Here is a 15,623-nt window from a genome sequence, read left to right on the forward strand (position 1 = left end):
TGTAATGCTGATGACCAGTAACGCACGTGCACTGGATGGAAGTGTCGAGGAGAAGCAGCTGACGCGCCCCCCGTGTTGCAGGCGGTGGTGCGCGAGATGAACCGCCTGGGCATGATGGTAGACCTGTCGCACGCGAGCGTCGCCACCATGAAGGACGCCCTCGCCACCAGCCAGGCGCCCGTCATCTTCTCACACTCCAGCGTCTACGCGCTCTGCAACAACTCGCGCAACGTTCCCGACGACGTGCTGCACCAACTGGTCAGCGGGCTCCACTTTCTGCAGCCAAGCCGTAAACATAGTTCGCTAGCTCACCCTTGTGTTGCAGGTGAAACAAGCACCAACATTATCGGCGCACACCACATATAAACACTGTGTCTCTCTTCGTCTGCTCCCTTATAATTTTTAAGTATACACTACACATTGTAAATGACCTTTTTATGTCTAATACATACGTAGAGGAGATATCTAGTTCATTGCCGCACGTTTGACATCAGATCGATAATAAAGGAAACTGCTGAGAAGAAATGAAGCAAAAACATCTCCCGCAACTTTTACGCACTTCGTGAACCGCTACCCAAGCGTCCCAGTTCCGTTCTGGAAGCATATATACGCTCTTGCACCGCCATCTCATGCTCTTTATTCAACGAGAATGTGGATACGAAGGTCTCCTTCACCAGACCAAAAGGTGCACGTCATTTCGATCTAGGTTAGGACTGTAGTGATCATGTTCCTGCAGGTCAAAACCGAGATTTGTATTGCTGTGTTTTCATAGCTGTATGGAGGCGTGCATTATCCTGAAGTGAAATTACTCGTTTCGGAAGCTTCATTCTGTTCTTTGCTTTGATTTTGGTTCAAATGGCTCTGAGCACTATGGGACTCAACTGCTGAGGTCATTAGTCCCCTAGAACTTAGAACTAGTTAAACCTAACTAACCTAAGGACATCACAAACATCCATGCCCGAGGCAGGATTCGAACCTGCGACCGTAGCGGTCTTGCGGTTCCAGACTGCAGCGCCGTTAACCGCACGGCCACTTCGGCCGGCGTTTTGATTTTGTGTTTCCGTTTCTCACAGTATACCTCTACTCAGCGTTCGATCTTTACGAGTGTAGTGAATCCGCAGTGGACCGTTCATATATCTCGAAACTGTCATCATCCTTTTTCTAAGCGGATGCCCTACCACAACGCTTTTCCTCACAGAACGATAAAAGTCCAGTTTTAATCTGATTTATGTACTAATTTCTTCGTTTGATAACTATCCCCACCTAAGTTCAGCGAATAGTAATTACTCCTTTTAATGTATGCAAAACTGATCAGTCTTCTCACTTTATTCCTTGGGGATTGTGAAGAACGACGCTCTCATAAAAAAGTACTGTGAAATCACAATGAATAAATCCATCCAACTAGCCGGTACAGCAGATGCACAAGAAGAGCAGTGCATTTAAGGCATGATTCAAAGGTGACAACCTATGCAGCACGAAAGAAATGACTAGTGTTACTTAGTTACTATTGTAATGTAACTAACATGTTTGATTTAGGTTAGGACTGTAGTGATCGTGTTCCTGCAGGTCAAAACCGAGATTTGTATTGCTGTGTTTTCCTAGCTGTATGGAGGCGTGCATTATCCTGAAGCGAAATTACTCGGTACGGAAGCTTCAGTCTGTTCTTTGTTTTGATTTTGTGTTTCCGTTTCTCACAGTATACCTCTACTCAGCTATCCAAAAGAGGCAAGGGTAGTGTGTAAAACAAGATCGGCAACGAACTTCTTTCCGATGGATCACAACGTAGGATCAGCGACGGATGCGTGATTTGTTCTTTATTAACGGGACATGAAACGTAAACTTCCTTCTTTTGTCGAAGATCGTGTGTTCTCCACCAATAAATGTTGAGAAAGAACGTATAAATCCGTAGTGTGTTAGACCATAAATTAGTTTTACTGTCGTTTAGTGCTATTAGTAGGCCTGCTAGGGTGTATGAAGGTTGTGAACACCATCAGATTTTGAGTAATCACAACGAAGGACACAGAGAAGCCATTTGCTTGTGTGAGACAGCGGTTCAGCAAATGACCGAATTTGAATTTCACCTCATTGTGGATCTAGATTTAGCTGTCTTGTCGAATCAAGCAATATCCACGTCTTTAGGGTATTTGGATGCGTCTGTTGCCGGATGTTGGACGGAAAGGGAGCATGAGAGCAGACATACCCGTTATCAGGGTTCCAGTCGACAACATATGCCCCACATAAGCGAGGATCGTCGTGTTTTGCGCCAAGCACATCGTAATCCCTTCACATCTGCATTGGCCATTCGAGAACCAAGTACTGGATTCTCTGCAGCTGTCTGTATAATCCATGACCATTGGCAATGTGTAGCCCCCGGACTGGGGAATTATTGTGCATAGGTGGCATTAGCACCACAGCCATAACGATTATGCCTGGAGTGTTGCGCTGACCGGAAAGCATGGTCGCTGAATAATGGCGTCGCAATATATTCAGCAATGAGTCGCGGCGCTGCTGTACCCCGGGTTGATCATCTTCAGCGAGTGTGATGGTGACTTCTGATGAGATACAATTCTTACAATGTACGGGGGAGGCACAGCGGTGTTATTCCTAGTGCCATATTGTGCGGGGAGCTATCGGGTATCACTTCAGGTTACATCTGATAGTGATTGAGGGGACCTTGACAGCACAACGTTACTTCATGGACAATGTGCGTTCTCATTTGTTGCCTCTTCAAAATGGTTCAAATGGCTCTGAGCACTATGGGACTTAACATCTTAGGTCATCAGTCCCCTAGAACTTAAAACTACTTAAACCTAACTAACCTAAGGACATCACACACATCCATGCCCGAGGCAGGATTCAAACCTGCGACCGTAGGAGTCCCGCGGTTCCAGACTGCAGCGCCAGAACCGCACGGCCACCGCGGACGGCTTTCTTGCCTCTCATGTCACAGTATCGTACTGTCACTTTACAACGCGACAATTGTGACGTGACGGTATCTAGGGTAAACTTCGAAGCCTCCTTACGCTTTTTATTCACTGAAGAACAACAGAAATTAGCTAACGCAAAGTATGATGCTTGACGAAGCTGAACTAAAAACCCCAGATAAGGTAAAGGTCGACATATGAAAAAGCACCAATCATAAAAGACAGTTGATAGGAAAAAGCATAGATTACATCACTGTAACAGATGACAAAACATTGTGCAAAACGTGGCAAGCTCCGTGGACATCGTTGATACGCTGCCTGCAACGCTGTACGGAAGATATATACAACCCATGCCACGAAAAATACGAACAGACACGGGCGGAAGGCTACAGAGACTTGACAGCGAGGGCAAGACGGATGGCGACAGATAAGACCGGACACCAGACTGCTATGTGTTAGGAGTGGTTAGATAGGAATTGGTGGAGAGATAAGGGTTTAATTAACTTTGAGAAGACAGTATAACAAGGCTGTAAGATAGGACTGACGTTGGTTTATAAACGTGAGAAGAGATATACTCTGCCTGATGAATAAAAGTAGTGCAGTAAAGTGAAGAGGGTCTGTTAATAGTTGAAAAGTGTCTGGTAATAGTTAATGTTACACCTACAAGGAAATCCGAAAGCGACTAATTTCTTATTTTCATATTGTCTGTTGACAATAAATTGTCATGCAAATAGAAAAGAAGCACCGTATCACAGTGTCAGGTCATCACGAGGTAACAAAAGAATGGAGTAACTACTGTACATGAGATATTATAGAATTTCTTTAGAGGAAGGGGACGACTCTTCAAGATATATGATTATAGGAGCATCAATGCTGTTTTCGTGTCGCAGATATTATAAGTAAATGTAATTTCCAGTTGAATTCTGTTCGGGAAAGTAGTCAGATTTCATCTAAAACGCACTTAAGTTAAATTATATAAATAGCAGATAATATTTTGTGAAAAGCGTCCAAATTACAAAAATACAAATTTTCAGTTAATTTTTACAGTGCTCCTCCACTCTTAACACATGTCTCTATGATCCATGTGTTATATTAAACTGGGTCCATAGCCGGCAAGATCCCTAAATCTGCCCTGATAGAACAATTGTTAAACCACCTCTAACACGAACTACGTAACAGTTTCAGTATTCAGGATGTCATGGACCAGTTACAGCAGTTGTCGGCCATCTTGCTTCAGGAGAAGGTGTAATGGTTTGTTACACACATGCCATCCAAATTCGTGCAAACATCCAGGAAAGAGGGTGTCCAGATCATGCTGATAAGTGTACTGCAGACTTTGCACATCCGAATCAATTTTTATAATCACTGAAATAAGATCACGTAGCCTCTCAACTCGTGAATATTCTATTCATTCCCTCCTTTCCTTCTGGGTTCTTGGCCATTTTTGTCAGGTAGCGTGTTTCGCAGCCAAAGAACCAGCTTTGAAAATGCTTATAAAACAGGATGCCGTTGCTGCACTTGCTGTCTTATCATAGTTGAGGAACAGAGTTAAACTTCACTATGAAGAAGAGAGACAAGAAACGGCGTTCGGTCAGCGTCTGCTGGTGACGAAAGACTCAGATGCTATGGAGTCATCCTGACCAAATTCAGAAAAGAGCACAGTACTTCGTCTAATGGTTTGCTGCTCTTGCCATGCTCTTGCTCTAGACAATTCAGCATGTTCCTTTTTATTACTAATTTTATACACACATCAAAAAAGGTTTTGCATCACCTCGGTTCCGAGAGTTCCGGAACCTGTACGGGAAATTGGAACAGAGATCAACATAAACATCATTTCTACTCTTTTTATTGCTCATGAAAACCACACACTGCGTTTGGTACCACCATACAGCGAGACCTTCAGAAGTTGTGGTCCAGATTTTGTACACACCGGTACCTCTAATACCCAGTAGCACGCCCTCTTGCACTGAAGCATTCCTGTAATCGTCGTGCAATACTATCTACAAGTTCATCATGGCACTATTGGTCCACATCTTCCCACTCCTCAACTGCGATTCGGCGTAGATCCCTCAGAATGGTTGTTGGATCACGTCGTCCTTAAATGGCCCTTTTCAAACTATCCCAGATATGTTCGATAGAGTTCATGTCTGGAGAACATGCTGGCCACTCTAGTACAGCGATGTCGTTACCCTGAAGGAAGTCATTCACAAGATGTGCACGATGGGGGCACGAATTGCCGTCCATGAAGACGAATGCCTCGACAGTATGCTGCTAATATGGTTGCACTATCGCATGGACGATGGCATTCATGTATCGAACACCCGTTACGGCGCCTTCCACGAACCAGCGGCGTACGTCGGCCCCACAATATGCCACCCCAAAACAGCAGGGAACATCCATCTTGTTGGAGTCGTTGGACAGGTTGTCTCAGGCGTTCAGCCTGACCGGGCTTCCTCCAAACTCGTCTCCGACGATTGTGTACTTGCAGGCAAATGCGACATTCATCGCTGAAGAGAACATTCTGCCAATCCTGAGCGGCCCATTCGCCATGTTATTGGACCCATCTGTATCGCGCTGCATGGTGTCGTGGTTGCAAAGTTGGATCTCGCCTTGGAAGTCGGGAGTGAAGCTGCGCATCATGCACCCTATTGTACAAAGTTTGAGTCGTCACATGACGTCCACGACGTCCTGTGGCTGCACGAAAATCGTTATTCAACATGGTGACGTTGTTGTCAGGGTTCCTCCGAGCCATAATCCCTAGGTAGCGGTCATCCACCGCAGTAGTAGCCCTTGGGTGGCCTGAGAGAGGCAGGTCATCGATATTTCCTGACTCTCTGTATCCCTTCCATGTTCTAACAACATCGCTTTGGTTCACTCCGAGATGCCTGGACACTTCCCTTCTTGAGAGCTCTTCCTGGCACAAAGTAACAATGAGGACGCCATCGAACCGCTGTGTTGACCGTCTAGGCATGGTTGAACTACAGACGACACGAGCCGTGTACCTTCTTCATGGTGGAATGACTGGAATTGATCGGCTGTCAGACCCGCTCCGTCTAATAGGCGCTACTCATGCATGGTTGTTTACATCTTTGGGAGGGTTTAGTGACACCTCTGAACAGTCAAAGGGACTGTGTCTGTGATACAATATCCACAGGAGTTCTGGGAACCGGGGTGATGCAAAACGTTTATTCATCTGTGTATTTACACCTCCAGGGCGAGATTACTTTAGGAGCTGTCCTTCCTATGCTTTACTGAAATTTAATTATTAAAACATTTTGTGTCATATCTGCACATCACATAGATTTTTGCAAGAAGGCCTTTATACAGAACTACACACTTACACACAAGCACGCGCGAGTGCGCACACACACACACACACACACACACACACACACACACACACACACACACACAGGGATGGAGTGAGAATTACTGCAGTAAATGAGAATTAAGACTTCAGAAAAGGTTCAAATTTCTGTGTGGTGTCCCAGGATATTATTCCAATGAGTATCTGTGTCCACCACATATTTCAATCAGATTCAATACATCAAATATAAGTAGTTCTGGCTACTTACTAAAATTAATCAGACTGACCCAACTGGTATTCTGTGCTGATACATCTAGCACTTACAGATTTCTTCAGGCAGAGTGCCACATTGACACAACGGATGGATATACAAATGTCTTTCCAGAAATCTGACGATTTATATATTTGCGATAGCCATATTAAGTAATATGAAATAAATTTATAGGCAGCAGACATTGGTCACAAACTCACACTATGTACTGATTCCCTCATTATAGTCAAAGAATCACTGACCAGGATACAAAATAATAGCATTTTCTATTCACTGCTTCTTACAGGACTGTAGACATCCCCTAAAACTGAGACAGCCATTAGGTAATTCTCCATAAATTATGTAATGTGGAAGACAGTAATAAGGGCGACGAATATTGCTGGACCTACATTTTTTTTGTAAATCAGACAAAATAAAGAAAAAAAATGAAACATATACAGCCATAGACACATAGATATGCGTGGTCTCTATTGCCATCACATCATAACTTTGCTAGTTATCACCACTTCGGTTTACCTCTTTGGGCAACAGGATTTAACTAAATGATAACGTTGATGTGGAATTATTGAAATCCATTCAGTCATAAACATGAATGTCTATCTGCATCGTGAAGGTGCCCATAGAGAATAGAAAACGCTTTCAAACAAATTGAAAACACTTTCGCTTAATCACTGACTGTTCACCATTCTGGTATTTTTAATAAATAGTACTTTGTCTGAAGCGAAGCAATTCAGTGTATTCTAGAATTATGTGTTAGGTTCTACATCACTTCTTATAACCTTATCCGTTTGTTTTGCAATTTGTTAAAATCAAATTATTCAAATTCTTCAGAATACATTTCGTGCCGTGCAAAGCATATGACAAAGTAAAACGGTAGAGCGAATAATTGTAATTATTGTAAAGAACCTTTAGTAGAAAAGGAACGTTGTTTGGCGGGTCTCGTCTCTGAAGTATCCTCAAAATTGCTTTTAACTGCCGCTTCAATACCTTCTTTGTCTATGAGATATGGTTTTGTTTTACAAACCATGCAATAAATTCTGAACTAAAAGTAGTTTAGTTTCTTTCATCTTAATTATTTATTTTTTCAGTTGAAGTACCATAGCATATCTCACAAATAAAATGAAATCCAACTTCTCAGCTAAATATCTGTGTTCCCGCACTTTGACAGTCAACTCAATACCCTTTGAACAAATCGTACAGTGCTTACAGGACACAATTCCATCAAAAGACGCTAATAAGTGAAACCTAGACGACCAGCGACGCATATGTTGCAGCACAATCGTGTTACAAGGCATCAATCTATATATCCAGAGAAAGTCATACTTTATTAAAAATTTAATTTGTATATGTTTTCAAATCATCATCAGAAAAATATGGAAATAACTATAAGAATGTTAACAGTTTTGGAATGTCTGATTCAAAATTTAGAAACATACGTTAATCAAAATCTTTTATTTTGTTTTCTTGTTAAGTTTGAAATAATTTCATATTGTACAGTTTGAAGCTCAAGACAGTGATAGGAATTAGCCTACAGTTTAACCGAAATTTTTATTTGTCTGGATATGTACAGGGCGTTTTAAGAATTTATATAACCTACACAAAGGAGGCTCCTTTTCTTGTTATGGTGTGTTATGCTAAATGTTGCGGGTACAAAGTGAGGAGTTGAATAAAAAGTCTTATTTTGGTAGTTTTGATTTCACATTTTCGACATGCTCTTTTCCAGTTTCTTTTTACTGTATCTGGTGAACACACCGAGCAATCAGCATTACATTACAGATATTTTCTCAGTACAAGTGACTTAGCCTAGTAGCCCGTATGTGTTCGTAGATACATTAATGTTAAAACCTTTATTCACATTTGACTGTACTGTTGTGAAACCAAAATACCTCAGATATCTGTTCTTGTTTACAAACAGGCGAGCAACCGTGGACTCGTGATGGTTACTTTCTATAACTACTTCGTGAAATGTGGGCCAAAGGCATCAGTTTCCGACGTAGCAGGTGAGTTTGGGCAAAATGTCTTCAAGCGCCATGTTTTAATTCTTGATCTTTCTGGTGATCATTTTCTTCCTCGAATTTGCTATGTCACTTTTTACTTTTTGGGAATATTTTATAAGTTCTATTGAAAACGATACATAGAATTTGTTTTCTGATTTCAACATAATTCTTGTTATTAGTTGTTCATACACTGAGCAGTGGTAACAATTATGTTCCATACGTTGAAGTGTGCTATAACGACAATGTTGTTACCAGTGACTGTATCTTTTGATTCGGTCCCAATAATATATTTTAGCATCTTATTTACAGTGGAATTTCTATAAATATAGGCGTAAATTTCTATACTCATGTAAATAACATAGATAGGTGATTCATAGCTTAAAAATTTATTAAAATTATGTAGTTGGAGATATCCGTACGATCATTTAATATCGAGGATAATTATGGGAATATACTGACCTTAAGCAGTACGATAGTCAAAGTCTGTCAAAAATATTCTTAATGCAGGCGAACATGTGATCACATAAACATTACAAACTTATCTGTTTACACATTTCTACGTGTGGAAGACATTACACTGTAGATTTTGGGAATCCTACCAGGCTTAGTAACGTGGCACAAAAGAAGCTGTTTGATAACATGCGGAAACATCATGCCAAAGAAGTTGTGGAACATGAAACTCGTAATAACTGCAAATTTGAATAAAATGATACTTACATAAGCCATCTATCGAAAAATTTCCAAGACTGATTTTATTCCTGACGCAAAAGCGTCATGGTGGCACGTACAACTGACAAGAGAAAACAACAGATATCTGTCAACCAGTCAGTTGTAAGCAGATAGTGTTTGGCGATGAATCTGCGGCCGTAGTGTCTCACCACTGATGTAGCACAAATCGACATTGAGCAAAGAACGGCAAATTCTATGTATCAAATGTTCAAGGTATTCTCCAGAAAGATTGTAATGAAAACCGTGGACATTTCTTTTCTGGCAAAAATCGTCACAGATGACGAGACTTGATTTTGCCAAATTGAATCTATCGCAAAACAACAATGTGGATAATGGCTGTCTGATGCTTCACCATTGATGAATTAGATGCAGATGTCACGCGCTAATTGAACAACATCACAAAGGAGGAAACTTCTGAAGGTTTAGCATGATTTCAAGAACATTTTGTGTGTTTTAGTCAAATAGGGAGAGGCTATGTGGAACGCTTTAAGCATTAAACGACTGTAAGGAACACCTTAAGTATAGGTTCAGTTTGTTTACCGTCTCTGTGTGTCTGTCTCTCTGTCCGACAGCTGAGGTCCCTTTTCCCTAGAAAGAAGAAGGCGAATCAGGTTGAAACTTGTACGCATACTAACGTAGACGGTCGCTTGGCGATGTAAATCATTCAAGTATCTAAGTCACCGCGGTAAAAAGATACGGCCTTTTATCTCACATTTTTTGGTACTTGCAGATTCACTCATCAGAACATATAGGGTACTTCCAATTGACCTAGAATCGTTAACTTTGAAAAGATGTATAGTTCCACGCTACAAATTATGGGAAAATATCCTAAAACGGTTAATGTGTATTTACATCACACGAGATAAATGTTTTATCGTTTGTTGTGAGTCCGTCTGTTACGACTCCTTTTCCTCAGGAAAATGTAGCCGTATCCAGATGAAATTTATGTCACACACTAAGGCCTATGGACCCATAGCGATGCAAAACATTTAAGTTTCTACCTCATACAGTTAAAAGATGTGGCCATTCACGTAATTTATTTAGGTACTCGCAGCTCACATATCAAAATGTTTATGGTACATCCGGTTGACCTAAAATTATGCATTTTCGCAAGGAGCGTGGTTTCACAGGACTACTAAATTAATAAATCCGAAAATTTGTAACTACGACCCACGGAAAAAATTGTTCTTTTGTAATTTTACATCCGAATGTCTGCCTGCGCGTCTGCAAAACTCGTCGAGTTCCACGGCTGCCGGGATAAATAAACCAACTATGTGAATAAATAAATACGTATGCAACCGTCAACGTGTACGTTCTACGTGTACTTGGTCAATATTTTAATAATCCATTTTCAAATCGTTTTGGACTCTCACCATCAACAGCTGTAGACGGCTTGAGTCACTTTTGTTAGACAAATGTCCCGTAAATCTCAATCATGGCATAAACTTAAGGAAAGTTAGAAGGTATTTTTCAGTAGGTAAGTAGGCGAATCATCAGGATTGATACTGTAGTGTGAAGATGTTTTGAGGAATTGCTGTCGGCTTGTTCGTTTCCTAGGCGACACTAAAACGACTCTTCCACTGGGTGACCACGAACGAACATACGTACGAATGAAAAAAAAAAGTTGCAGGTTCGATCAATCTAACCACGATTCAATCAGCAATGCTATGCAGGGATATGTGAATATCCAATCAGAAGTTTAGTTACGATAGAGGAATAATAAATGAACGGGTAAAATTTTGTAGTACCTGAAACTTGCAAAAATATAGTGCCACATTATTTGGACGATAAATGTGTTAAAAAAAAGCCAGGGAAACAATGGCTAAGACGTTTGTGGACTTTGAATGCGTTCTTAAATATTCACGAAATTTCAACGGTACATCATCATGTCGTATTGTAGAAATAACAAAAATTATATACACAGTACCAAAACATGAAGGAAGAAAACTCTGAAACTTTGTTTCAAGGGAAAGCTTCCTACGAAACATGTACCAATTAGAAAAAAAGAAAAATGAAATTAGTGATAAACATCAAAATTGTGGACCACTTGGACGAAGTGTAGGAATGCTTCTGCCTTGCAAGCAAGTTAACACAAGAGGGACGAGGAAAGAAGAATATAAGAAACCAACAAAGAAACAGCCAAAAGAAGTCTTGTAGTACCAAGCGTCGTTTTTAATTTGAGGAAGAAAGTACTGAAAATGTCAGCCTGGGACACACTCTTGCGTAGAAGTCAATCACGGAATGTGGGAAAATCGTAAAACAAGAAAATTGTAGCGTTCGAGACGTAGTACTCTAGAAGGGTGTTGAAAATTGGGTATATGGATAAAATAGGAAATGAGGAGGCTATCTGTAGAATCGGCGAGGGGAGGAACTTGCAGGAGCGAGGGAAAGAATGAACGAACTTGTGTTAAGACAGCATGGTTCTAGAATGCCCGCAAGGAAAGACGGAGATTGGGCTATATCCAAGAATTCACTCGAAACGTTGGGTGTAAGTGCTATTCTCAGATGAAAGGTTTCGTACACGAAATGGGATCGTGGTGGAGTACGTCAAACCTGTTAGAATAATGATGAAGTAATAATAAACTCAGCTGATACCACTCTATGATGTAGTGATTCACGCCTGAAGTGAAAGTTTCAGTAACTGGAAATTTATGAGTCGAGGTGATTGCAGTACTTGTTGCAATGGCTATGCCTCCTACCCCAACTGATGAACTCAGAAATATGTTTTGACCAACAACGTAATATTAGTCAAATGCTTTAGTGCGCAACAAGTTACAACCTAATTTTATATTTAACTTGTTTAGTGATTTTGTCAGAGAGATAGTCACAGACTCATTAACAGGACAGCATGAATGAAATGAACGCCATGGAAAACCAATTACGACTGCCGTGAAGCCTAAAGTGGCTCGAATTAAGAATAATGAACATTCGATTAATGAACTTGCCGTGTGGAGTCGCTTTGGAATGGAAATCAACGCTACTAAGACAGTGCTCTGTTAGGACACACTTGCATATTATTGACAGTAACGAAAAAAGTTGCAATGAAAGTCTGCTAGTTTGGACACACTTGGCACTAACAAATTGAGAATGCTCCAGTACTGGCACAAAAGAAGTATTAGAAATAGACTGCTGGAGTTGTCAGAACGTGGCGTACAAGTAAGACGAAATACGGCGGAACTGTAGAAAGGTAAACAGCGTTATAAAGTGCGAATATGTTGAGACTTGATTGAAGTGTAGTTATACTGTTTACAGGTATTATTTAATATAAGATTTATATTAAATATCGGTATGGTAAAGTATTTCTTCAAGGTCAAGAATGATGCCACGAAGAACTACGTTTTCATAGTACGCTGAACAGTTTGAGTAGGTCATTAACTGGCTCAGACAGGTCGCAGTACCGTAAGATGAAGCACTCAGTAATTCTAAAGAGCACATGTGGTCTACATACATCGGGAGGTAGCCAGTACATCTTTCGACACGAGCCTAGCATTTTCAGGACAAGGTGAACACAAAATGACATTGCTTCTCAAATATAACAAGAGTACTAGTAACTGAAAGAATCGATTTTAGAATGATATTTCTGTTACCTGTGTAGTCATCAATATCAACTGGCTCCAATCTACCCAAATCCCTCATTCCCTCCTAATTTAGTGTATGAGTCCTATCATTCGAATTCTGATTTCCGTAATCCTTTCATTTAATTTCATCTGTAATTTGTTTATGCATGTTACTCTAACACACATAATCAGTTTTTTTCTTCAGTAAATGCTGTGACCCTCATAAATCACTTAATTTGAAGAACATTGTGTTGCGAAATTATAGCAGTTTGTCTTGCTTATACATTTATGAACTCATGAGATCTAACGAAGGTGTGCCATAAAGGCAGCCAATAGAGAGGCGACTAGGGTGTTTAATTTGCGTATTCTGTCATTTTCTGAACGGGTCACAGATAAAGGAATTATGATTCAGAGAACCCTAGAATCCAGTATTCCTTCATCTGTTAACCCATTTTGCGCGTTTAGACGTTAGCTATCACATCCTAGTTCACAAAAAAACACAGGATTACTTATTTGACGAGCACCGAATAGTCAGTCGCTCGTGATCGTTGCATTTCAACCATGTTGTATGTAATGCTCTGTTTTTTATCTGAACCACTATTCTGAAGATGGCTAACGTTGAAACGCGTAAAATGAATTAACAGATGAAGGAATATTGGATTCTGGTTTTATCTGCAGTGAAGTTCCTTCCTCTGGGACGAATTCAGAAAATTTCAGGCTACACAAATAAATCATGAGATCTTACTCAGATTCAAACACATGGCTTATTTTTCAACATTTACTCGAAGCCATGTTGGGTTACGCGAGAATAATAATAACAGCACGGCTGCTGCTGCTGCTGCTGCTGCTACTACTACTACTAATAATAATATGAATAGTAATTATTATTATTATTGTAACAGTAGGCTGCATTATCTCCGAAATACCAGTGACATATCGAAATATCTGTACTATGCCGGTTAGCTCCCGCTACAGCGGTTAACGATTCAACAAGATGCTTTTTCAGTATTACTAGTTTTGAAAACGATCCGCTGAATTGTTTTCTGTATTCCGAAATAAATACAGAATCTGTTTAGTGCGAAAGACGGTACCAAGGACAATCATCTGCGGAATCGGATAAGCTAACGAAGTGTATTTTGCAGATTTTTGAGACTGAAATCTGGGAGGGCTTACTACAGCAAGGTGAAGGTGACTATTCACTCAGTCTAAGCACATATGTTTATAATCTTTGTTGCATAACCATATGGACAGTACTACTCCTTCACGAGGGGCGATAATAAAATCTTACAATGTAAAACCGCTGCCTCCAGTTCAGTGTGCATTAGGGTCTTTTTGCATACGTTGGTTCCCGTGTTAAGGCTGACAAGACATCTGTCTGTTTCTTGGTTTGCGTGACTACCTTAGATAAAATGTGTTTCGCAGTGATGTTTATTCCATGTCTTGATCTTGCTAAGTCTACTCCTGAAATCAAACACTTTTAACGGAGCAGAATGGGGCAAGTTGATTGAGTCAAGTCGACTTCGTCATCTAATGTGCACATCATATTTCTCAGTCAGCTTTAGTCGGTAGAGCAGTTAATGAGTTCCAAGAAAGCGAGATGGTACCGTATGTTACGCTTGTGTTTAGTGAACATGACTTTGCTACAGCTCAAAACACAAATCATGTTCCTGTTAAGAGTCATTCTAAAATCGGAAATACTCAACCTGCAATACCGAAAGGACAACGAACAGGTCTCCTCACTAATCTCTAGATGAGCATTAGGTGGAACAGGATTGAAACTTCCTGGCAGATTAAAATTGTGTGCCGGACCGAAACTCGAACTCGGGACCTTTGCCTTTCGCGGGGAAGTGCTCTACCAACTGAGATGCCCAGAGTGAAAGTCTCATTCTGGAACGGGATTAACAACCAAGCCTTTGAAAAATTGCTACTTCCAATAAGCGAAAATGGTGTCGAAGTGTCTTCTCTTTGAAACTATTCAGCAATGAATAGTCCACGAGTGAAAAATTGGAAAAGTCGCACTACGCTACATGTCACATTTTTAATAAGGTCAAATATAAAACCAATTTTAACTGATAAGGAAACTCACAAGGTGGAACAAAGTGTGACTATAAAAAAAATTTTCGACTGCGTCATAAAATTGAACATTTTGTCTCAGGATGAAAATTATACATAGCGATAGTAAATAATAAATAAGAATAATAAATAACCAAGTCCCCCTACCTGCATACTTTCCGAAACGTGCCAAGTATATGAGACTTTCTTGTGGGAGATTCATTTCTACATTCAAATTCCGATTATGGACGACACTTGTAAATTTTATGACAAGGTTCACGACTGTACAAAAGCTGCACGCTTCTATGCGGATAAACTGAGCTTGTTAAAAGGAGCAAGACTGATAATTCATTTTGAGGAAACTTTAAAAGCAAACACATAGGATCCTTCTGTAAATAACTTTCGTTCAATGAATTTAATTAATCTAGAGCAATTATTAAATACCTTCATCTACAGCTTTATTTCTTAAGTCAACAGTAGTATAGAAACCGAAATAATAATTCTTTGAGATATTTGTTTTGAAACACGTAACTTTTGTTCCTTTGCAGAACACATTAACTACATTAGAAATTTGATTGGAGTTGACCACATCGGCGTTGGAGGCGATTTCGATGGAATAAACATGTGAGTAGAAACCTTCGCAACAGCCTTTCACTGTAGATATTTCGTTTAGAGAAAGCTATGTTTTATATACTGATCTAACGTATTTATTGAAAATCCACTCTTTCGTAAATGTATGCACTCTTGACCGATTTTCTCTCGTACAGAGAATATCATTTCCGGCTA

The 15,623-nt window shown here is 40.2% G+C and overlaps 1 protein-coding gene across 1 annotated transcript in view; it reads left to right on the top strand.

The window, feature by feature from the left end:
• LOC126473887 (dipeptidase 1-like) overlaps nucleotides 1-15,623 on the top strand; it is an 804,013-nt gene that overhangs the window by 746,395 nt on the left and 41,995 nt on the right. Inside the window, exons 7-9 of the mRNA XM_050101224.1 lie at nucleotides 82-258; nucleotides 8,418-8,502; nucleotides 15,386-15,461. Of these exons, the coding sequence (XP_049957181.1) occupies nucleotides 82-258; nucleotides 8,418-8,502; nucleotides 15,386-15,461 (338 nt within the window). The remainder of the gene's footprint in view (nucleotides 1-81; nucleotides 259-8,417; nucleotides 8,503-15,385; nucleotides 15,462-15,623) is intronic.

This window comes from Schistocerca serialis, chromosome 4 (genome assembly GCF_023864345.2).
Source record: "Schistocerca serialis cubense isolate TAMUIC-IGC-003099 chromosome 4, iqSchSeri2.2, whole genome shotgun sequence".
Classification (NCBI taxonomy): domain Eukaryota; kingdom Metazoa; phylum Arthropoda; class Insecta; order Orthoptera; family Acrididae; genus Schistocerca; species Schistocerca serialis.